At 42.0% G+C, this 25138-nt stretch overlaps 1 protein-coding gene across 8 annotated transcripts in view; it reads right to left on the bottom strand.

The window, feature by feature from the left end:
• RAF1 (Raf-1 proto-oncogene, serine/threonine kinase) overlaps positions 1–25138 on the bottom strand; it is an 85993-nt gene that overhangs the window by 4920 nt on the left and 55935 nt on the right. For 5 of the 8 annotated variants that reach the window (XM_023218394.1, XM_031935168.1, XM_023218395.3 and 2 more), the window contains 10 exons: positions 23535–23647; positions 20721–20823; positions 20264–20421; positions 17866–17964; positions 15984–16137; positions 12186–12213; positions 11950–12077; positions 11485–11602; positions 3451–3535; positions 2544–2720 (listed from right to left, as the gene is read on the bottom strand). In XM_023218394.1, coding sequence (XP_023074162.1) covers positions 2544–2720; positions 3451–3535; positions 11485–11602; positions 11950–12077; positions 12186–12213; positions 15984–16137; positions 17866–17964; positions 20264–20421; positions 20721–20823; positions 23535–23647 — 1163 coding nt within the window. The remainder of the gene's footprint in view (positions 1–2543; positions 2721–3450; positions 3536–11484; positions 11603–11949; positions 12078–12185; positions 12214–15983; positions 16138–17865; positions 17965–20263; positions 20422–20720; positions 20824–23534; positions 23648–25138) is intronic. The other 3 variants (XM_023218400.2, XM_023218401.1, XM_023218402.1) reach the window with 3 other exon arrangements.

Here is a 25138-nt window from a genome sequence, read left to right as displayed (position 1 = left end):
ACATGGTATTTGTGTCTCTAAACATAGCCAAACATAGGCCAGGCGCAGCGGCTCATGCCTGTAATCCTAGCACTTTGGGAGGCCGAGGCGGGCAGATCACGAGGTCAGGAGAACGAGATCATCCTGGCTAACACGGTGAAACCCCGTCTCTACTAAAAATACAAAAAATTGGCCCGGCATGGTGGCGGGCGCCTGTACTCCCAGCTACTCAGGAGGCTAAGGCAGTAGAATGGCATGAATCCGGGAGGCAGAGCTTGCAGTGAGCCGAGATGGTGCCCCTGCACTCCAGCGTGGGTGACAGAGCGAGACTCCATCTCCAAAAAAAAAAAAAAAAAAATAGCCAAACATAGAAAAGGCACAGTAAAAAAACAGTATTATAATCTTATGGGACCACCTTCCTATATGTGGTCATTGACCAAAACATCATCATATTATATCTTACATGATTGCATTTATATTAAACTATAAAGTAGGCAAAATCCATAGAAACAGAAAATAGCTGCAAGTGGGTGAGAGGTATTGGGTGACCGCTAATGGGTATATCATTTGGATATCTGTCCACTCCAAATCTCAAGTTGAAATGTGATCTCCAGTGTTGGAGGTGGGACCCAAGTGGCAGGTGTTTGGGTCATAGGGACGGATTCCTCACAAATGGCTGGGTGCCCTCCCTGTAGTAACGAGTGAGTTCACACACTATTAATTCACACGCTATTAGTTCACATGAAACCTGGTTACTAAAGAGTCTGGGACCTTCCTCCACGCTCTCTTGCTCCTTTCTCTCACCATGTCACATGTAGCTCCCCTTGCCTTCTGCCACGAGTAAAAGCTTCCTGAGGGCCTCACCAGACACAGATGCTGATGTCATGCTTTTTGTACAGTCTGCAGAACCATGAGCCAAATAAACCTCTTTTCTTTATAAATTACCCACCCTTAAGTCTTCCTTTAGAGCAACCCAAACAGACTAATACAATGGGCATATATTTCTTTCCTGGATAATGAAAATGTTCTAAAATTAGATAGTGGTGATGGCTGCACAACACAATACCAGATTTTAAAAGGGGGAATTTTATGATATATGAATTATATCTCAATTTTTCTGAAAAGTCATTCCATTTCTTAAAATATACAGAAGGCAACTTCCATATGAATTTTAAAGACAATATGAGAATTTATGTAGGACTTGCAAGCACAGCTATAGCTTAGTAGCTCCCAGATGTCTAGGGGGTACAAGGAGTTCCTACTCCTCTACTGTAAGGGGCACTTCTGAGGAAAAGTTTGAGAAGCACTACCCTGGGCTAGCCAGGAAAGGTGGGAGGATCACTTGAGGCCAGTTTGAGACCAGTCTGGGCAACACAGTGAGACTTCCAACTCTACAAAATACACGAAAATTAGCTGGGCATGGTAGCGTGTGCCTGCCGTCCCAGCAACCTATGAGACTGAGCCAAGAGGACTGCTGGAGCCCAGGAGTTCGAGGATGGAGTGAGCTATGATCGCGCCACTACACTCTAGGATAGGTGACAGAGTGAGACCCTGTCTCTCTAAGGAAAGAATTTTTTTTTTTTGAGATGGAGTCTGGCTCTGTCGCCCAGGCTGGAGTGCAATAGCATGATCTCTGCTCACTGCAACCTCCACCTCCCAGGTTGAAGCGATTCTTCTGCCTCAGCTTCTCGAGTAGCTGGGATTACAAGCTGTACTATTTTTAGTAGAGATGGAATTTCACCACATTGGCGAGGCTGGTCTCGAACTCCTGACCTCGTGATCCACCCACCTCAGCCTCCCAAAATGCTGGGATTACAGGCGTGAGCCACCGTGCCCGGCCAGGAAAAAGTTTTTAATTAAAAAAAAAAAAAAAAAAATTATCCCAAAAATGGCATCTGTTTAAACCCTCATGTGGGACAGCCATGCCTCAGACAGCTGAGCAGAGGGCACTGCCACAGCTATCCAAGCAGAAGGTACATGCCCCCCACTATGTTCTCAGGTTTCTGATAAAGCGAGGGTAGCAGGCAGAGCCCGAATCTGAGCCCCAAGGGGGAAGCACCAAGGGGGAAGTTCAGTCCCAACAGGGGAATCTGAACTTTTTTTTTCCTTTGAGACACAGTCTCGCTCTGCAGCCCAGGCTGGAGTGCAGTAGTGTGATCTTAGCTCACCACAACCTCTGCCTTCCATGTTCAAGCGATTCTCCTGTCCCGGCCTCCTTACTAGCTGGGATTACAGGCATGTGCCACCATGCCTGGTTATTTCTTGTATTTTTAGTAGAAACAGGGTTTTGCCATGTTGGCAAGGCTGGTCTCGAAGTACTGGCCTCAAGTGATCCACTGGCCTTCGCCTCCCAAAGTGCTGGGATTACAGGTGTGAGCCACCTTACCCAGCTGGAACCTGAACAACTCATTCCTGATAACCGGCCCCTCCAGCCAAGGTCACAGGCTTATGCAAAGATATCACAGAATTGCTTAATGGACTAGAAGGCTTTTCCTGATCCTGGTTCCAATTTAGGGACAAATTTGATGCCTGGGTCCCAGAGAGGCATCAGACCATCTACTCACTCCATTCCCTGAGCCGTCTGCCGGGCAATGTCAATTAGCTGGAACATCTGAAACTTGGTCTCCTGGACATGCAGGTGTTTGTAGAGGCTGCTGCCCTCGCACCACTGGGTCACAATTGCCAGGTTGTCCTTTGTCATGTACCCCATGAAAAGCAGAATGTTCACATGCCGTGTTTTGCTGGGGAGGTGAAGAGAGGAGAGGGAGGAGGAAAGTGCTCAGGGAGGTCTACTGTGCTTTCCCGTGGACACTGGGTTCTGTGCTCTTGACACCACCCCCAGTCCCAACCTGGAGGGGGCTAGAAAAACAAACACATGGCATGGCTGATAACCCAGGTGGCATTCTGAGCAAACAGAGAAGCCCACCATTTTGAGTTCACTAGGCCATCAGTTCAGTGCTGGCCTTGCTTACAGAGACAACATTCTCTTCCATCAATGTACACTCCATGACCCTCCCTGTGGAGGTCACAAGGACTCCTCTGTAGAAATCTCCATTATATCACTTATTCCTACAAGTCCAAATAGTGACTGAAAGATTTGAAGGTTGACTGTTCTGAAGTCTAAAATAAAGCAACTCAGCTATAAAGAGGGTTCTGGGAAATAAAGGTAAAAATAGGGCCTATTTCTGCCCACCTCAAACCAAAACCCAGAGACAGAACTTGGGCTATTGAGTTTACTGTGCCCAGAGGAGGGTATTCTCCTGAGAAGGGGCTCTTCGAAAGGCCTGACAGCCACATAAACTGAAGGAAATATCCCTTGCTCTCAAGGAAGGAGCATCCAACCACAGGAACTCCACAGTGAGTCCTAACTGCCCGCCCATCCCAACCCACGGCACAGTCCACTAACTCTGCAGTCCTTGTACTCCCCACTCCAGCACTCCAGAGGGACTGGACTGCCAGCTTTGTACTCACCGCAGAACAGCCACCTCATTCCTGAAGGCCTGGAATTGCTCTGGGGTTGGGTCGACAACCTTTAGGATCTTTACTGCAACGTCTCCTGCAAAATTAGTTGGCAATCAGTGCAATCAGTTGATCTTAGTCTTTCAAATAACCTAGTTTTGAAGAACATACAGTGAATCATTTATCCAAAGAATCACATACCTACAGAGATACAACACATCTCCAAAATTTTTTTTTTGAGACAGGGTCTCACTCTGTCGTCTAGGCTAGAGTGCAGTGGCACACAGCGGCCTTGACCTCCTAGGCTTAAGCAATCCTCCCACCTTGGCCTCCCAAAGTGCTGGGATTACAGGTCCAATTTCTACATAATTCAAATGACTCGAAAAAGTTACATAGGTTAACTGCTATCCCTACAGTTAGGCCTTCAATAGTCTTGGTTAAACTATTCATACCAATCCTGGCAAGCCCCAGACGGGAGGTCATGTGTGGTCAAAACCTTGTCCTGTGGGGATGAAATCAGTGCATGGATATGAATGGCCTGGCAAATGCAGAATGACTGGGGCTGGATGCTGGTGTAAGGAAGCAGACCATTTAGCAACTACTGAGGCTGAACTCTGAATCCACATTTCAGTGAGACCTAAGATGGTCACCAGGAAAAATTCAGAGATATATATTGAAATTAAGCTTCTCTGCCTTCAATACCGTTAAAAAGTAATCCTAATAATACTGAACACTGGCACTGTGTGTACTTTTATCTCTTTTAATCCTCACAGCTGCCCTATGACGTAATTTATCTTCACTTCAGACAACAAGCAGAGAAGTTTAGTCACTTGCCCAAGGTCATACAGTCAAAAAACAAAGAGTGCTGCAGCCAGGATCAAAACCCCAGTCTGACTCCAGTTGCTATCCTACCTACTATACTGACAACTGACTGTCAAGCACTGTAAAACCAGCCTCTTGATATAACTTTAGACGCATCCAGGGATCCCGTTCCACTTTCGAGTGCTATAAATTTAAAAGCTACTTTCTTTTTTTTTTTTTTTTCCTGAGTCAGAGTCTCACTCAGTTGCCCAGGCTGGAGTGCAGTGGCGCAATCTCAGCTCACTGCAAGGTCTGCCTCCCAGGTTCACACCATTCTCCTGCCTCAGCCTCCCGAGTAGCTGGGACTACAGGCACCCACCACCACGCCTGGCTAATGTTTTTTTTTTTTTTTTTCTGTACTTTTAGTAGAGACGGTTTCACCGTGTTAGCCAGGATGGTCTCAATATGCTGACCTTGTGATCCGCCTGCCTCAGCCTCCCAAAGTGCTGGGATTACAGGCGTGAGTCACTATGCCCGGGCAAAAGCCACTTTCAAAAGTGTTTCTGGAGCCTCTCTGTTGGAGCCTTCTTTTTTTTTTTTTTTGAGATGGAGTCTCGCTCTGTCACCCAGACTGGAATGCAGCGGTACAATCTCGGCTCACTGCAACCTCCACAAGTGATTCTCCTGCCTCAGCCTCCCGAGTAGCTGGAATTACAGGCACACTCCACCATGCCCAGCTAATTTTTGTATTTTTTGGGGAGACGAGTTTTCACCATGTTGCCCAGGCTGGTCTCAAACTCCTGACCTCAAAGGATCTGCCTGCCTCAGCCTCCCGGAGTGCTGGGATTACCAGCATGAGCCACCCCACCTAGCCCTCCTCATTTCATTTTTGGGAAGAAAATTGGTAGAGAGATGGTTCTCACAATGGGTACCAAACTGTCTCCCCGTGATCTCTGGTTTTCTCATCTAAAGTTTCAATGAGTCCCTGTGTTTTAACAGCAGCCTCCAAAGTGGCTCTCATCCAGTTAACCTGCACATGTGTTTACCATGGACCATGGGCCATGGGCTGCCGGTGAAGGTGCTGTTGACTGGATGGGAGAGATCCACACTATGTTTAAAGCTACCTTCTACCTAGAAAAATGGATCTGGTATACCATATGGGACATGTGTATAACCAGCCCTGAGTAGGAGGACAACAATCTTTTGCGTAAGTGTCCATTCCGGTACAGTTGGAGCCAAGACAGGAGTGCTGGAACAGAAGGGGTTCCCCAAGATGGGGGAGTAAATCTTTTTTTTTTTCTTTTTTGGAGATGGGGCCTCACTATGTTGCCTAGGCTGGCCTCGAACTCCTGGGCTCAAGCAATCTTCTGACCTCAGCCTTCCAAGTAGCTGGGACTACAGGTGCCTAAGTAAATCTCTTTTCCAAAAGGATATAGAAAGGTTTTTTGAAAGAAATAGGATATAAACCAAGGGAAGGACTTTAGTAAATAGGAGACAATGTTTCAGACTGGGCACATCAGAAATAAAGGTGAGGTGAAGGGGATGAGAGAAACCTGAGCTGTGTTTAGTAAACTCCAGGGTAGGATCTGGACACCTGTAGGACAGAAAGAGGGAGGCCACAGAGGAATCTGCTGCAATAGCCCAGGAAAGGTATAAGCACAATGGGTGACTGTGGGGACTTAGAAAGAAGGGATGAAGACAAGAACCCTGTGAAGGTAAACTGACCCAATGAGGCAGTCAACTGAGTGGGAGTGCTGGGAAAATGGCCAGCACTATGACCCAGACTCCAGGATCCAGAAAATGGCAGAGTCTTTAATGGGATGGGATAGGACAGGGCTAGGGGTTCAGTCACGTGGCTTGGGAGATGCTGGATGATTGCTCAGGGGGAACTGCTTCTAAGGACCTTCCTATTTCATGAGCCTCGTTTTGCAGTCCATTCCTTCTTATAGCTCTCCTCTGGGCATGCTCTAGTTGTCACTGAACCCACCCTCTGGTGTCACCTGTTCTGGCCCTAATCAGTAATACAACCTCAGAATTCAGAGCCAAAGTTCACGCAGCGACTTACTGACCTTGTAGTCGGCTGAACTTCCTTAGCAGTTTCCACAAGCATTATCATTAAGCCACATCTTCCCCCTCTAGTTCTACTTTTTGGAACAACGAATAGGACTTATCTCTGTTAAAAGTTGATCTTTTCTTTTTTCTGTTATCTTAGCCAGTTGAACTCTTCTCGCTTTTCTAAATCCTCACTACTGTGCAAATACATATTACACCTCTGGTTAAGTCACTGATGGGAAGACTAAACAGGGTCAACCAAAGACAGAGCCCATGGTACTTGCAGGGATCCATCTGCCAGCCAGCTCTCGTTAACATAGTTATGGTAACAGATTATTTGCAATTTCTTATGAAATCCAGAAGCAATGTTCTATACTGCAGCATTTCCCTCATTTACATATAAACAATCCAAGGACTGCCACGAAAGGGATTCATTCAACCTGCTAGGATCAGTGAACAAACATTATAGGAAAATGGATTTCAACTCTAATAAAGAACTATTCCATGCCCTCCCCTTGCCCCACCCTGGCTCTTGCTCTGTCACCGAGACTGCAGTGCAACAGCACCATCATGACTCACTGCAGCCTCAAACTCCTGGGCTCAAGGGATCCTCCCACCTCAGCCTCCCAAGTAACTGGGACTACAATACAGGTGTGCACTACCACACCCAGCTAATTTTTAAAATTTTTTGTAGAGACGAGGGTCTCATGTTGCCCAGGCTGGTCTCAAACTCCTGAGCTCAAGTATTCTCCCGCCTCAGCCTCCTAAACTGTTTGGCCACTGCACCCAATTATATGTGGGCCACTGCACCCAATTAAGAATTATTTTCTACTAGTAGGAACTACCTGGAGATAGAATGGGCTTTCAGACAGATCATGAGCTCTCTCATCACACTCATTTTCAAACAAAGGCTGGCCAAACCTCCTAAAAGTCTCATACAACCCTGGATCCCATTTAACCCAAATGATACTCAGTCTTTATAGGACCCTAAAACACCCTACCACTGGACCTCACTCCTATTAGTCTACCTCTCACTCTAGTCTAGTCACTTATGGCTGAATGAAGCCATAAGATCTCCTTGAGTTCTCTGAACAGGCCAGGTGAGTGGTCCACTTTGCACTTGATATTGCTGCTTCCCTAGATATAGGCACCACCCTCACCCTCCATGCAAATGCCACTTTCTTGGCAGATTCCTCCCTGACCAACCTACTAAAAACTTTGAAATGGGACTGCCAGTACATATCTGCTTTCCTCCATTTTTCTCTTTAGCAATTACAGCACACTATATATTCTGCTTTTCTTGTTTACTGTCCCCGCTAAAAATATAAAGTCCTTAAGGTTTTTTTTTTTTTTTTTTTTTTGGCGAGAAAGCGTCTTGTTCTGTTGCCCAGGCTGGAGTGCAGTGGTGTGATCATGGTTCACTGCAGCCTCTATCTCGCAGGCTCAAGTGATCCTCCTGCCTCAGTTTCTCGAGTAGCCGGGACAACAGACACACAGCACCACGTTCAGCTAATTGTGTTTTCTTGTAGAGACAAGGTCTCACTATGTTGTCTAGGCTAGTCTCGATCTCCTGGGCTAAAGTGATCCTCCCACCTCAACCTCTCAAAGTACTAGGTATTACAGGTGTGAGCCACCACACCTGGCCTAGGGAATTTTTTTTTTTTTTTTTTTTGAGATGGAGTCTCATTCTGTTGCCCAGGCTGGAGTGCAGTGGTGTGATCTTGGCTTACTGCAACCTCCACCTCCCAGGTTCAAGCAGTTCTCCTACCTCAGCCTCCTAAGTAGCTGGGATTACAGGTGCATGCCATCACGCCCGGCTAATTTTTATATTTTTATCAGAGACAGGGTTTCACTATTTCAGTCAGGCTAGTCTTGAACTCTTGACCTCAAATGATATGCCTGCCTTGGCCTCCCAAAGTGCTGGGATTACAGGCATGAGCCACCGCACCCAGGCTTGATGCCAAATTTAATGCTCAAAAGGAGGTTGTGAACTTTGGGCCTCAGAGACACTGCTTTAAATAAATATGTTGAGTTTTAGTTTATGCATCTGAGGCCTCTGAGTTGCTTTGAGACCCTTTCTGCTTTACTTCCACAGTGGCTGGACTGAGTTAAAAAAATCTTCAATCAAAATCATGAAAACAGTTGTAATTTTTAAGATATTGAACAGATATATTGTATACAGGAACCAGAATATGGGGGAAAATAAGTATTGCATGAAACAATCTAGAAATTATGTTTCCTTGACCACTCATTTTTCTTCTTCATTCATAGACCAGGGCTTGCTTTCTGAAAGCATGGCATAAAAGTCCACTGCTCTTCACTCCTCTGACTTTTGAGACTTTCTGACTTAAAAAACCTAGTCTTTTTTTTTTTTTTTTTTTGAGACGGAGTCTCACTCTGTCACCCAGGCTGGAGTGCAGTGGCACGATCTCGGCTCACTGTAAGCTCTGCCTCCAGGGTTCACGCCATTCTTCTGCCTCAGCCTCCCGAGTAGCTGGGACTATAGGCGCCCGCCACCACACCCAGCTAATTTTTCGTATTTTTAGTAGAGACGGGGTTTCACCGTATTAGCCAGGATGGTCTCGATCTCCTGACCTCGTTATCAGCCCACCTCAGCCTCCCAAAGTGCTGGGATTACAGATGTGAGCCACCCGCACCTGGCCTAAAAAATCCTAGAATCTTAAAAACAAGTTATCTACATTCTAATAGCAGTCTTTATGGAAGTAACACTGTAACAAATAATCTTTATCACAGTTTGAAAGCTCACCCTATTGAGAGAAGACTAAGTTCGGAAGCAGTACCACGTACTAATGCCTTTAAAACTTATGAATCCCCAAATAAAAGTGCTCAACCAGAGGAAAATTAAACTTGGGTACAACTTAAACTTCATCCACTGGCTTTTAGCTGGGGCTTTTAAAATGTGATATAAAAATGATCAAATGCTAACAGAAGCAATAAATGCAATATCCATTGCTCTGCCTCCTACAATGACTAGCAGCCTTGTTATCTCAGATACAATAAGTGCTCTATCCCACAAAGTGCTTGTGTTCTTCTTTCCTAAGGAATCTTGGAGATATTTATGCCATCTAAAATATTCTGCAACTGGCTGGGCATGGTGGCTCATGCCTGCAATACCAGTACTTTGGGAGGCCGAGGCAGGCGGATCGCTTGAGTTCACGATTTCAAGACCAGCCTGGGAAACAAGGCAAAACCCCATCTCTACAAAAAATACAAAAATTAGCCGGGTGTGGTGGCATGTGCCTGTAGTCCCAGCTACTTGGGAGGCTGAGGCAGAGGGATGGCTGGCTTGAGCCCAGGAGGCAGAGACTGCAGTAAGCCAAGATTGTGCCACAGTACTCCAGCCCGGGCAACAGAGCCAGATCTTGTCTCTAAATATATATAAATAAATATTCTACAATAGTATCATTTCTCTGGGACCCGAGAGGCAGCCTAGTAGTACATACTAGATGTATGTACTTTCTTTTTTTTTTTTTTTTTTTTTTCTGAGACAGGGTCTTGCCCTTTCACCCAGGTTGGAGTACAGTAGTGTGTACTTACTGTACTCAGCTCACTACAACATTCGCCTCCTGAGCTCAAGCAATCTTCCTGCCTCAGACTTCCGAGTAGCTGGGACTACAGGCGAGTGCCATCACACCCACCTAATTTTTGGTAGAGATGGGATTTCACGATGTTGCCCAGGCTGTTCTTGAACTCCTAGGCTCAAGTGATCTGCCTGCCTCAGCCTCCCAAAGTGCTGGGATTACAGGCGTGAGCCACCCTGCCCTGCCAGATGCAATTTTCAAAGGAAAAGGAATCATTCCATATGTGCTTTACAAATGTTCAGTCGGGTGCCAATCCTCTTAAGGAACTAGAAATTGGTCAGATGATTAATTACAAATGGTGAAAACCTATGCATTAATGAGCATGGTAAATTACAAGTGGTAAAAACCATGCATTAAAGAGCACAAGGTAAGGCTGGGCACAGTGGCTCATGCCTGTAATCCCAGCATTTTGAGAGACCCAAGAGGACTGCTTGAGTCCAGGAGTTGGAGACCAGCCTGGGCAACATAGTGAGACTTTGTCTCTACAAAAAAATAAAAAATATTAGCTGGGCATTCACCTGTGGTCCCAGCTACTTGGGAGGCTTAGGAAGGAGGATTGTTTGAGCCCAAGAATTGGAGGCTGCAGTGAGCTGTGATTGTGCCACTGTACTCCAGCCTGGGCAACAGAGCAAGAATCTATCTCCAAAAAAAAAAGAACACCAAGTACTCAAAACTGGAGGTGTTTGATATTTTCAGTACCTTGAATTTTAATACTCCATTCATTTGATGCTTTTAACTTCTCTCAATCTTTGCACATTTATCTCTAAAGATAATTCCAGTGTCATCCAAAGTAGAAGTATAGGCACTGAGGGACTCTGTGATTTTTGCTTTATTGTAATCTGAATTTAGAAGAGATGACTTTTTGGGAACATGCAGCATTTTCAAGAAAATACCTATTATTTGCCAAAGTCCTAAAGCCAGAGGCATTAAAAACCTAACAGAGAAATGCTAAGTATGTTGCCAAAATGTTGAGTGTTGCCAAAATACACAAGCTGTAACTACAGAAGTTAAATAGTACCTTTCTTCCAAGTGACAAAGTGTTTCCATTAAAATAAGAACACTAATATTCCACATAGATTCAATAATTAAGTCTATGCCTTCCCTGTTTGATAGGGATACCCACAACTAATCCTAGGGTGAGACAAAGAGAAGTTATTTCAGGAGATTTCCAGCTTTCTTATGCCTAACTGCATGACCATGGGCAAATCAGCCCCCATTTCAATCTCTAAGGTCCTTTCCAGCTTACAGTTTTTAGAACCCAAGCTCCCTCCATAGCAGCAGACTCTTGCTCACTTAACTTCCAAGCATGACCCATGTGCAGACTGTATTTAATCAGTTTAAAGAAGAAGCATTCCTGACATCTGATTATAGGGCTCAAGTCTTATTCACTAATTTCTAATTATCCTGGGAGTTTTATAAGAACCTAGTCTAAAAAGAATTAAGCTCAATCTTCAAGTATAACCAAGTATCTAAGGGAGAGTACTGCTGTAAGCCCAGGAGCACTCAGTCTTCTCTTCCTCCTGGCCCCCTGAGCTGAAACTTGACTTCACACCAAAGCCCTGCAGTAAGTAAAAGAGGGCTCCAAGCTTACCATGCCATTTGCCCTTATAAACAGTTCCAAAAGAGCCTGACCCAATCCGAGTGGACAGCATCACTTCACTGGCTTCTATTTCCCAGTAATAGCTTGAATCTCTCTGTCCACGAGGCCTCTGAAACAAGTAGAGATCATTATTATACTCCATGCAACGGTAATAATCTTTTGATAATGAGGGCATCAAAGAAAGAATCAACCCATGTCATCTGTTTCTATATCTTTTAAAGATAAACATATTAACCATACTTCCAATTTTTGTCTTTGGAGAAATACCATTTCAGTTAAAGCACTGGCAAGCTGTCTGATGCAAGTGTGCCAAAAATGACAGTGATATTTATAATCTCCTTCATTAAATATATTTTATTAGAATCCTCTCCCAAAATAAGTTAAAAGTATTCTAATTTCCAACGAGGTTTTTCTTACTGAACCCTAATTGGCAGAAGGTACTGTTTCTATACTCACAATTTTGTTTTTCTCCTGGGTCCCAGATACTGGTGCCCGCTCTCTTTGTGCTGGCACGGGTGTTTTCGGCTGTGACCAGCCTGTTGGGCTCAGATTGTTGGGGCTACTGGACAGGGCTGAAGGTGAGGCTTAATAGACAAGACAAACAGAATCCACACAAGGATAAGCCAACAGAAGATACACCGTATAAAGAAAAAAAGCCCATTATTGTTGGCTAAATGACTACGGGAAAGTACCTGATTCGCTGTGACTTCGAATTGCATCCTGAAACAGAAAAGGAAAGCTGGTCAACTCCTACACACAAAAGATTTTCTCTGGGGGAGGGAAAAGAGAGGAGAAGGATGTGCAAGAACAAAATAGTATTAAAAAACCTCTAAAAACCATAAAAATCCTAAAGATACTCTAATCAACGTTCCTTGATTAAATTCAGCAAGTATCAGTGGCCAGTACCTCCAAGGCTGATTTTTCATTAAATATTAGAGGGACTGGTATTAATTTTTTTTTTTTTTAGACGGAGTCTTGCTTGCTCCGTCACCCAGGCTGGAGTGCAGTGGCGCAATCTCAGCTCAATGCAACCTCCACCTCCCAGGTTCAAGCGATTCTTCTGCCTCAGTCTCCCAAGTAGCTGGGATTACAGGTGTGCACCAGCATGCCTGACTAATTTTTGCATTTTTAGTAGAGACAGGGCTTTGCCATGTTGGCCAGGCTCGTCTTGAACTCCTGACCTCAGGTGATCCACCTGCCTCGGCCTTCCAAAGTGCTGGGATTACAGGTGTGAGCCACCGTGCCAAGCCTGGTATTAGTTTTTCATATATAATGAAAACCACATTCTTTTTCTCAAAAGAAAGCAATGTACACAACAAACATACTCTTTCAAGGGAACCTAGCAAAGTTACTCCCAGCTGAGATCCTTCCAAAGATTGGGAATCTTGTTCCACTGAGGTTCAAAACTTTTTTTAAAAAGGCAGGGTGGAGAGGTGGATGCTGGGGGAAGCTCACTCTTATTCCACGAGGAGTTAGGCTAAATTGACTAGAAGTTGGATTTGAAAAAGGTAAGCAGCCTACATACTTTATCCAAGCCTAAAATCACAGAAAGCTGGAAAGACCACAAATCCAAGTTTAAAACCTACATTTTACACTTAAGAAAACACATCTGAACAGGTAAGGAGACTTGGCAGGGTCACTTGGCAGAGCCAGGAGTTGGCAGAAATAGAACCAGAAACCATCATACACGGATCTCAGCCCTCAGCTCTTTCACCACAAAACACTGCCTTATGGGTAAATTTGGAAATTGGTTACATTCTACTCATGGGAGAAAGCAAAGGCTATCTTTAGAATTTATTAGAAACTGTTTGGAAAATAGTTAAAAACACAGAGGCCTCCATGAGACCTAAACCTCAATCTAAAATTCATCACTTGGAATAGAATAATATAAAACCACTTGGCCCCCGTATCCTCAAAAAGGACATTTTTTGGGGGGAGGTCCTACTATTCTCTTTGTGTAACTACAGTATAGACAAGATACTTGTTCCACACAACTATTACTAGAATGCTCCCACTCAATTATATCATTACAAGATAAAAAGAATCAAACCAAGCTGTTCCTCTGCTCCCAAAACATAATTTGGAATTTAACAAGAAAGCCTAGTTCTGGTTCCCAAAACTAGCTAGTCTTCAGAATTACTTGGATAGTGATTCTGACTCTGGAAAGAAGAATGACGATCCACCCCAATCCTCGACCCAGGATTGACTGAGCATGTTCTGGAGGGGAACGTGGGAAGCCCAGGAATCTGTGTGTTTTTAAGTACAGCAGGATAACTGCCAGGTGGGCAAAACAGTGGCAAAAAATAATGTGGATTTCAACAGAAATCGGCAGCTGTAGCTTCATTATCCAAGTAATCTGTTCTTTGTTTTTAAAGCAAAGCACAGTTTATTTTTATTAACCACAATTATATTCCTATGTAGTAGGATATTTTCCTTAATGTCATAGTAATTTTCTTCCCTATATCCATTAAATATTCCATATTTTATTCTGTGCTAATTTCTACAGCTGGATCAATTTATCCTAGAAAGAATTTTTCTATTGTTCCTGGAATCTAAATACTCAAGAGAACTATGAATAATTTGAGACTTACAAATAATTTAAATAAATAAAGCAACAATTAGTCTACTTTTAAAATGCTGACTCATGTGATTAAGTAACAGGAATCAAAATTTACCCTGCTTCCAAAGTAAAAAATGATTAGGCATAACAGTTGTGCTAATTCTTTTATAATAAAAACTCAAAAATTATTGACACAATCATACATAGCTCATTACAACCTCAAACTCCTGGGCTCAAGCAATCCTCCTGCCTGAGCCTCCTGAGTAACTAGGACTGCACGTGCGCACCACCAAGCCCAGCTAATTTTCATATACCTTTTTGTAGAGGTGGGGTTTTGCTACATATAGCCCAGGCTGGTCTCGAACTCCTGGTCGCAAGTGATCTCCCCACCCAGCCAATTCTGACCTTTACTGTTCCCTGTAAGTATTACAGTGTTCATACAGGAACAAACCATTTAATAAAAGTAGCAGTAACTGGTATATTATTGTATTATCAGGACTAATCATAATGATAAAGCCAAAATAACAAAATTAATAGCTTATGCATGACCTCCTCACAACGGTGGCAGGACAATTATGTTGAAAGTGATTTGAGGTCTGAGTGAGATAAACTGTGCCTGAGGCAGCAGATGTCTACAAGATGAGAGAGAGCATAGTTATCTCTGATAAGCTTTCAATAAAGGATATTTATTCCAGGGTTTAATCAACCAAACTGACACATTTGGTACTAATATATAAACAGAATACCAATGTTGTGAGTACCAACTAAGTAAGTCTAACATTAGTCTGGTTGGAACTGATTTAAAACAAAAACAAAAACAAAAACTTCTTAATGCCCTTGGCCTCAAAATCTAACTTGAGATTTTTTGTTTGTTTTTAAGGTGGATTCTTACCATGTTGTCCCAGTTGGAGTGCAGTGGCTAATCACAGGCACAATTGTAGCTCCCTACAGCCTAGAACTTCTGGGCTCCAGTGATCCTCCTGCCTTAGCCTCTGGAGTAGCTGGGACAACAGGCATACACCGCCATGCCTGGCCTAACTTAAGAAATTCATTTCACCTATCATCAATACCATATACAACATTTTTTTTTTTTTTTTTTACTTCTATATACTCTACTGCCAAAAAAAAAAAAAAGGAAAAAAGAAAACATGGAAACAAGCAACAAGAAATACAAATTTAACTTAGCAACTATTTCATTTTTGGTAGTCTACTACAGTTTTAGCAATCCTGTTAATTTCAAGAAAGCAAAGGCATGAAGAAAAATACCTACTCTTCCCCTCAAACAAAATCGTCTGGACCACGCCCTGGGAGAAGCATTCAGGTTGTTATTCTAGTCCAAAGCAATGAGAAATAAAGAAGAATAAAGAACAAAGGAAGTATTTAAGTGTATTCAGTTGTTATTAAAGATGAAGCAGAAAGCAAATTAAACCAATAGGACATAACCAAAAAGCCAAGAAAAGAAAAAGCAGTTCAAAAACACTAGCTTTGGGCACTTGGACATCTCCCTAAATACCTGCTTATTAAATCCTAGGACTCCACCCTTTTATTTCTAAATAAAATCACAAAAGTCTTCCAGAGAATCTGTAGTTCTCCATCACTGTTATTTTCTGTCCCATACCAAAATTAAACTCCCCTTTAAATATCTTAGACACTCATTCATTAAAAGCCTATTCAAATCTGATAATGGGAAGAGTTCAAATGTTAACATATTTTTCAGGAAATTTTAGTTCTCCACTTGAATGATATACCAACCAGACTATTCAGCCAGTCTAAAGATATTATGGATATAAAATAAACTGTAAAAGTCCAGAGACCTGAGAAAGTGCTGCAACATTCCTTGATCAGATTTGAAACCCAAAACTCTCTGAAATAAATATCACCCTCACCCCATTAACTGACTGACATTACCACCCCCAAGGGGCCCTATTACCTCAATCATCCTGCTGTCCACAGGCAGGGTGGTGCTGACCATGTGAACATTAGGTGTGGACGTCGACCTCTGCCTCTGGGACAGGGAACCTTCAGATGAGGGACTGGAGGTGTTAAAGGTGAAGGCGTGAGGTGTAGAATACCTATGCTGAGAACTAGGCAAGGAGGAGAAAGAAAATTCCATGATTGGCATTTAGGCTTTCATACTGGTGAAGTCTTTCAACTACCTACTTGATTAAGATGCTTAAGGGCAAACTCTACCTGTACAACCTTTGACAAAATGTTTGATTCTTTCAAATACGTGACATCTAAAAATTATCTTAAGTCTGGGTGCTTTTGCATACAAAATTTGGAACAGGAAATAATACATGTATTGGGAATTCAATGAAAAGGAGAATGTATTTTAAGTTTTCTTTTTTTTAATAAAGCGCCACCCGAATACTCCAAATTTTTACATCATCTCCGGGAAAGAATAGATTAACATTTGACAACCACACTACCACTTATTAAGCTAGTTGGAACATGCCCAGTTTAATTTAGAGTCTAAATTTAAGAACTTTAAGATTTTAAACAGATAAGTAGACGTGCTGAGCATGTCTGCAAAAAGGCCAGACGTTTTCATTATTTGTTCTAAAGATTAGTTTGAGGTTTGTTCAGATTCAGTTAACATCCATGTATGAATTAAAGGGATAAAAGGCCAGCTTTTCTAAGGGAAACTGTTCTATTGTCTTGAAAAAATGCCTTCCCACATAATTCTGTTTATGGCTTCAGAGGCCTGGTTTCTTCTAATCCTCAGAGGTAACTACAAACTCTTGGTCAGATCTGCTTTTCAAATTATCAAGAAAAATAAAAGTCACACACAAATATATATCCAGACATATGCAAATTCCTTATTCTGAGATATGCTGCCTTTAATAATTTCCATAGTAGTTTCACATTAAACATTATCTGATTACACATTATGTGTGTGTGTGTGTGTATTTTTTGGAGATAGAGTCTTGCTCTGTCACCCAGGCTGGAGTGCAATAGTGCCATCTCAGCTCACTGCCTACCAGGTTGAAGATTCTCCTGCTTCAGCCTCCCAAGTAGCTGGGCCAAGAGGCGCATATCACCACATCCAGCCAGTTTTTTGTATTTTTAGTAGAGATAGAGTTTCACCATGTTGGTTGGCCAGGCTAGTCTGGAACTCCTGACCTCAAGTGGTCCGCCCACCTTGGTCTCCCAAAGTGCTGGGATTACAGGCGTGAGCTACCATGCTTGGCCTAAAGTAAGATATTTTGGATGTAGATTTTACTTTAGGTTTCAAATTCATGTGTGTAACACTGAGCAATACGTGAAATGAACAAAACTGATTGTAAAGCTGGAAAACAGAGTAAAGACAAGTTACATGCAAACTGAGAGACACGTTAGAAACAATATTTATGCTGAAAATATAACTAAATGTTGTTTAAAGACACTAGTCTATTTAAATACATGGTTTTAGCAAATGCAAGGCCATAACATGCATTTCAAAGTTAAGGGTTTTATTTTTATTGAATCACTGTATCAAGTTTTGGGACCCTTTCCATTGAGGTTGAACTCAGTACATACTCAGGAAAGTAGAATCTCAAGCTCTTTAAAATGTAATGACATATTAAGGAATATGCTACGATAACAGAAGAAACTATAGTCAAAGTCACTTTCCAGAATGTAAGATCTACAGATCCATAAAGAGAATTTCTACATTTTGCTGTACCACCAGTATCACATTCCACAGAAGCAGCAAGGGATTTCCACATAGAGAGGAGGGAATGTGAAGAAACTCTTACTTTTTGTCTTCGAGCTTCCAACCCCACCCCCCCACAATAACTTTCTAAAAGAAAAGCTGTAGGTAAAAAAATTACCTAACAGGCATCCTGGAAACAGACTCTCGCATACGACGCATAGTCAAAGAAGGTAGTGCTGGGACTCCACTATCACCAATAGTGGAATTTGGAAACAATCTAAACAAAAGCAAGGAAAGACTGGTTTTTAGGCTTACAGTAATCTTACAGAGACAATCAGCATGCCTTGCTTTTGCAAACTCAGAGCTACTAAAACTGAACTTTTCCCAGTCACATTTTCCTCAACCGTTTTACATTACCTAGAATAAAGGGAACAATATTCCAAATAACTGGGTTTGAATGATTATTGAATGTGAATAATACTAACCTGCCAATAAACATACGGGCTCCACTGTGCTTTTTCTTTTTCTTTTTTTTTTTTTTTGTTGAGATGGAGTCTCGCTCTGTTGCCCAGGTTGGAGTGCAGAGGGGCAATCTCGGCTCACTGTAACCTCCGCCTCCTGGGTTCTCCTGCCTCAGCCTCCCAAGTAGCTGGGATTACAGGCATACACCACCACGCCCAGCTAATTTTTGTACTTTTAGTGGAGACGGGGTTTCACCATGTTGGCCAGGCTGGTCTCGAACTCCTGACCTCAGATGATTCACCCGCCTCAGCCTCCCAAAGTGCTGGGATTACAGGAGTGAGCCACCACGCCCGGCCCAGTGTGCATTTCTAGGAAATACTGGTCCTATGTCTAGCTATATCAAAATAATGTTTTTCAAACTACAGTAGAACATTTTACAAACTATGTCACATAGAGCTTTTCTGGAAACATTCCATCTTGAAAATACATAGATAAAAAGACTAAAATAGGAGGAATAAATCACAGAAAACTGAGTAATTAGGCACCTTCTTTCCATGAGCTGGGTACCTGTCAGCAAGCCTCATAAGAAGAATGCAAGGAAGGTAATATCCCCTTTATTCAGATGCATGAACGAAGATGCATGAACGAAAACTCAGTTGTGGTTATGGTTAATGACAACAATGAGAATCTGACATATGTCTGTTAGACTCAGAAGCTTGTGCCACCAGGTGCGGTGGCTCACACCTGTAACCACAACACTTTGGAAGGCCAAGGTGCACAGACTGCTTGAGCTCAGGAGTTCTAGACCAGCCTGGGCAACATGGTGAAACCCCGTCTCCACAAAAAACACAAAAATTAGCTAGGCATGGTGGCAAACACTTGTAGTCCCAGTTACTCAGGAGGCTGAGGTAGGAGGATTACTTGAACCCGAGAGGTCAAGGCTACAGTGAGCTGTGATCATGCCATTGCACTCCAGCATGTGAGACAGAGCAAGATTCTTTCAAAAAAAAAAAAAAAATTGCTGGGTGTGGTAGCTCATGCCTGTAATCCCAGCACTTTGGGAGGCCGAGGTGGGCAGATTGCAAGGTCAAGAGATCGAGACCATATTGGCCAAGAAGGTGAAACCTCATCTCTACTAAAACTACAAAAATTAGCTGGGCGTGGTGGTGTGTGCCTATAGTCTGAGCTACTTGGGAGGCAGAGTCAGGAGAATCGCTTGAACCCGGGAAGCACAGATTGCAGTGAGCCGAGATCACGCCACTACACTCCAGCCTGGCAAGAGAAAGAGACTCGTCTCAAAGAAAAAAAAAAAAAAAAAGGTGGTGGGGGGTTGGGGGGACAAAAATAAGATAAATTTTGAAAGCTTGTGCCATTTGTGCTACTCAAGCTCTCCTCACAAAATCAACATGTAAGTGACCATGAAAGCAAAAATGTTTTCATCATGGTCTAATAATAACACTCCCTTGGTCTCTCTAGTACTATCAAAAAAGGACAAAACTTTAAACTTTTCATATCCCTAGTTACAGTTTTTAAAAGGCAGTTTGGACTATGTACTTTTAATATAAACTAAATTCTTTAATAAAATTTTATCTATATGAAATATATTGTCTCCTAACAGAAACAATCTTTCAAGATTTTATATTCAAACAATTTTAATTCAAAACAACTAAGTTTTCTCCAGTTTGAAGTGAAGAAAATAGCATCAACTGTGCTTTCTGCTCTTTCTCAATGTCAAAGGCTCATTCAGCATATTCAACAAAATACAGAGCAGTGTCTACTAGCAACCCTAGTAGATGATACCATTAAGAGAGAAAAGCAAAAAATCTTCTTGTTTTCATATCCTTTTGTTCTTTTCTTACTGAATCACAGTCATAGTATGTCAATCTGAATTTGACAGATAGTAAGTCCTACTACTACCTGCTCATTCTGGACTATTGATGCCACCAAGCCTAGCTAGTTTCAGAATTATCACTGTTTCTAAAATAGTTTCTGGATCACAGTTCGTTAAATGAGTCTAGAATCCAGACCTGTCAGTCAAAATCTACACCAAATACCCTTTAAAGTATTTATACTCCTCATCCCTATATTCCTTGAGAAAAAGAACAATGCCTTACAAGAGTTGTCTGATATTACTCCAGTCCACACACATAGTAGGTACTTTGGTGCTACAGTGCTCATGAAATTTGTAGCCACAAGTCTGACATCGAAATCCATTGAGCAGGAATTTCTGACAGATGTCACAGAAGGCAAGCTTCAGGAACGTCTTCCGAGCCTACAAGAACACAGGTGGAAATTATGCTGAATAAATAAAAGATGACAAAAGACAAAGTCATTTCCTCCTTGGCCTCCAAAAGAGTTTTTACAAAATGAATCGTACTTCCAACATTTACAGAATTCAAATCACAAATTAAAGTGTATCTCTGGCTAATGAAATCTAAACTGCCTTACCGTAAACAACAGCATAAACAGCTTTAAACAATTCAACTATATACATACGCATATTACCTGAGAAATTTGTTATGCCTGGCAAAGCCCTCAACATGCCAGAAAGAGAGGAGATCTGCAACTTACAAAGTTGTGTGTTGTGAGCGGAACATGATCCAGGAAATCTACTTGAAGTTCTTCCCCAATCAAAGAGGCAGCATCAGTATTCCAATCTAAGCGTGCTTTTTTACTAAAAAGAATTTTTAAAAAAAGTATGAACGGGAAATGTTTAAACAAGGTAAAAGTGCAATAGAAATAACAACAGCTACCATTTATCACATGCTATATAAACACAACTTTATGTTATCCATACAACAATAATTTATTTAATTCATACAACAAATCTATGAAGTATGTATTATTTCTATCTGAAAAATAAGAAAATTGGGACTCTAAGAAGGTAACTTGCTGAAGGCCACAGAGCAAGTTTAAGGGCCTATGTTGGAATCTAGGTCTGCTGAACTCCAAAGCCCATGTTCTTAGAATAAAGTTTTCTATTTATTTAAAAAAAATGTCTTTTGGTAGAGACAGAGTCTTGCTGTGTTGCCCAGGCTTGTCTTGAATCCTCGGCCTCAAGCGGTCCTCCTGCCTCAGCCTCCCAAAGTGCTGGGATTACAGGCGTGCACCACCATGTCTGGCCAGAATAAAGTTTTATTTAAACAACGATATATAACAATCTCACGATAAAGTCAATATACATTAAATTGGAATTTGTAACATTAAAATCTTACAAAACTCCCCAAATCCTGTAAAATGGATTATAAATATTGCTGCAGTACAAAATTTAGTCTTCAGTAGCCTATTTCAATCTAGATAAATAGAAAGGAACCACAAATGAAAAATGTACTTTTCTATTAATAACAGACTCAAATCTGTAGTTGTAGGGTCTAAAAGTCAATGAGAAACTTAGAACTGTCTTTTAAAATCTATTCTGAAACCACACTTTCTCTGCCTACAGTATAAAAAAGATAAAAAAACAGATACATATAAGTAAAAATCAATGCCCAATTCCTTTCTCATGTTGTATCCAGTTAATCTGGCCCATTTTCCAAAGGAAGAATATTCTGAGGTAAAGAGAATAACATGTACAGCATCATTCAAGCCTCTTCATCATCTACCAGAAGCCTAGTCAAGCCATTTTTCTCACTATCCAACAGTAAATAATACACTCCTTAATATAATTACCTATACAGCACCTATAACTCCCTATAATTCCAAAGGACAATTTTGCCCTTATGAAGAGAGGGAGGACAAGCCTTATTTTCTCATCAATCTGCAGACTGATCCTAATGACAATCTGCTCTCTGTCCTAGAGACTCCAGAGTAGCTCCAAACCAGTGCAGCCTTGGATGAGAGTAGACCAAGCCCTCCCTGTCTCAGAACCTCTCTAGTCCTTAAGGAGCACTATGGATTGGCTTAGGGACCCAACCTGGGCTACATTCAGCAAAATTAACATCTGCTTCACAGATTTGCACTTCGACAAACGCCTCCTAAATTGAGAATTACGCTCACCCCTTTGAGTAGATTTATTCCCTGGGCTATTCTCTCAAACTGGAGAACTCTTTGAAACATGAAAAAAATGTAAGCTAAAGATGAATAACATAAGTGACCCTTTCCAAGAAGAGAGTAAAAAAAGAACCCTTTAAAGGTTTCCCTATATTTTAGGGGTGGAGGGAATAATGGATAATTACAGACAGTTCTGCTGCTTTGAGGTATTACTCCTAGCCTTTGAGGGGATGCCTCTATCTTGCCACCACCATTAGGAATAGGATAAACTGTGAATCTTCCCTGAAGCAGAAATGCTTCTGTATCTTTAAACAATCTATTAAACAGCAGGGATTAGGACACATTTAACTGAACAACAACAAAAATTAGTGAATGAGAAAAGGCAATCTCCCGAGGATAGCATTCTTTTTTTTTTTTTTTTTTTTTTTTTTGAGACGGAGTCTTGCTCTGCCGCCCAGGCTGGAGTGCAGTGGCCGGATCTCAGCTCACTGCAAGCTCCACCTCCCGGGTTCACGCCATTCTCTTGTCTCAGCCTCCCGAGTAGCTGGGACTACAGGCGCCCGCCTCGTCGCCCGGCTAGTTTTTTGTATTTTCTATTAGAGACGGGGTTTCACCGTATTAGCCAGGATGGTCTCGATCTCCTGACCTTGTGATCCGCCCGTCTCGGCCTCCCAAAGTGCTGGGATTACAGGCTTGAGCCACCGCGCCCGGCCAGCATTCTTTATATATATAATAATGCACTTTCTGAGTGCCCAGTCTATATAATGCATTACAGGAAACACAGTAAACACAAATAAAAATCTTTGCCTCAAAAAACATAGCATCTAACATTACTGTTTCCATCCATGGAAACATTATCAATACCTAACATGTGTTTTTTTGTTGTTGTTTCTTTTTTGTTTTTAATAGATATGATCCTGCTCCAGCCCAGGCTGGAGTCCAGTGGCACAATCATGACTCACTGCAGCCTCAAAGCCCTGGACTCAAGCAATCTTCTCACCTTAGCATTTCGAACAGCTAGGATTACAGGGCCGCACCACCATGCCTGGCTAGTTTTTTAAATTTTTTTTGTAGAGATGGGCCTTCACTGTGTGCCCAGGCTGGTCTTGAACTCCTGGCCTCAAGCAACCCTCTTGCCTCAGTTTCCCAAAGTGTTAAAATTACAGGTATTGGCCATCATGCCCAGCTGAACATGTACTTAACTTTTCAGGAGAATGTCCAAGCAATAATTTCAATTTCTTAATACCTATTTTTCTGAATTATCTCTTTATAAAGAAAGGCATAGGAATATACAATATTCTATAGGAAGCTAGTACAATTTAATACAAACATAGCTATTTGAAGCTAGAAGATCCTTACTAGTTTGAAGAAGTCAATTGACTTTTGAGCTCTTACCCTTTGTGTTCGTGGAGAAGTCTGAACACTGCACAGCACTCTGGTTGAAGGCCCCTCACCTTGAGTGCTTTCATAAGGCAGTCATGCAAGCTCATTCCATTTCGCACATTGACCTACAAACAAAGGATCACCTTTAGGACCAACACAGGCTGCAGTACCCCTTGGAAAGGTGGGCACAGAAATAAACACACCAGTCTGTAAAGGTGCAGGCAAATTTATGACAGCATTGCTTGTGATGGCACACGCACACACACATATATGAAACAACCTGAATGTACAGCAATAGGTAAGTACTTGAATGAAGTGTGAGACATCTGTATTATGTCACATTATGCAGCTATTATATTATTTATAATAACCTGGATGGAGAGGAGTTCATGATGTATTAATTGGGGGAAAATATCCTTCAGAATAGTAGAGTAAGATTATTTTAAAGATGAAGAGGCCAGGCACAGTGGCTCACACCTGTAATCTCAGCACTTTGGGAAGCCCAAGGCGGGTGCATCATCTGAGGTCAGGAGTTCGAGACCAGCCCGGCCAACACAATGACCCCGTCCCTACTAAAAATACAAAAATTAGCCAGGCGTGGTGGCGGGCACCTGTAATCTCAGCTACTCAGGAGGCTGAGGCAGGAGAATTGCTGGAACCCAGGAGGGAGAGGATGCAGTGAGCTAAGATCACACCATTGCACTCCAGCCTGGGTGACAAGAGCGAGACTCTGTCTCAAAAAAAAAAAAAAAAGGTGAAGAAATTTGTATGTTATATGAGTGCGGAAAGATTTACACTTAGCTGTTCACATCAAGAGATAGTGGTTAAGAAAGATAAAATGATAAACTTTTCCTTTACATGTCTCTAATTTTGTGTGATTAGAATGTATACACATGTATGTTTATTAGATTCATTAAAGAGGAAATAAGCCAATCTGCTCTATAAACAAACATGAATTTTTATGATCAAAATTTGTACTTCAACTTATTTCAACAAAAATGACTAATCATTCTAACAAAAATTCCATCTCAGAAGTACTTAACACTAGTGAAGGCAAAGTAGGAAGTGGAAGATATAGAACTCCAGCCCTGCTGTAGGGACAACCACCAATCTTAGTTTAAATATATGTGCATACCATACCAAGCAGCCTTAGTGGCACATACTTCTCTACATTTCCCTGTACTCAATCCTCAAAAAGCTAGGCAGGTACTCAGAACCCTCTTGGGAAGTGTGAGTGCCCAGGATACTCACAATTAATGGCAGCTGTAAAAAAATTTGAACTAAAATTTCAGTTTTAATAAAAGTCCTCCATGTTTTATCTTCAAAGCCAAGAGTTAATCAAAAGTAAAGTAACTAGAGTCAGTATGGCCAGCAAGGAGGGCAAAACATAGATTTGCAGTGCTTGTTAACTTCTTACAGCAAAGTTCCTCCTCTGAAAGTGTTAACAGCTTACAGCAGCCAGCCAACCCCTTCCCCAGAAGGTGGTGAGTGTATGCATATATTTACCTATGCGAATACACGGGGAGGGGAAAGGAAGCAAAGCAGGGCTCCAAAAGGCCCAAAGTGTTCTTAATCTTGGCTCTTACTCCAGGCACCTCAATGCCAATCCAGCCAAC

The sequence above is a fragment of the Piliocolobus tephrosceles genome, chromosome 2 (genome assembly GCF_002776525.5).
Source record: "Piliocolobus tephrosceles isolate RC106 chromosome 2, ASM277652v3, whole genome shotgun sequence".
Lineage (NCBI taxonomy): Eukaryota > Metazoa > Chordata > Mammalia > Primates > Cercopithecidae > Piliocolobus > Piliocolobus tephrosceles.
Note: the sequence above shows the minus strand (reverse complement) of the source record. Positions and strands in the feature narration are given on the sequence as shown.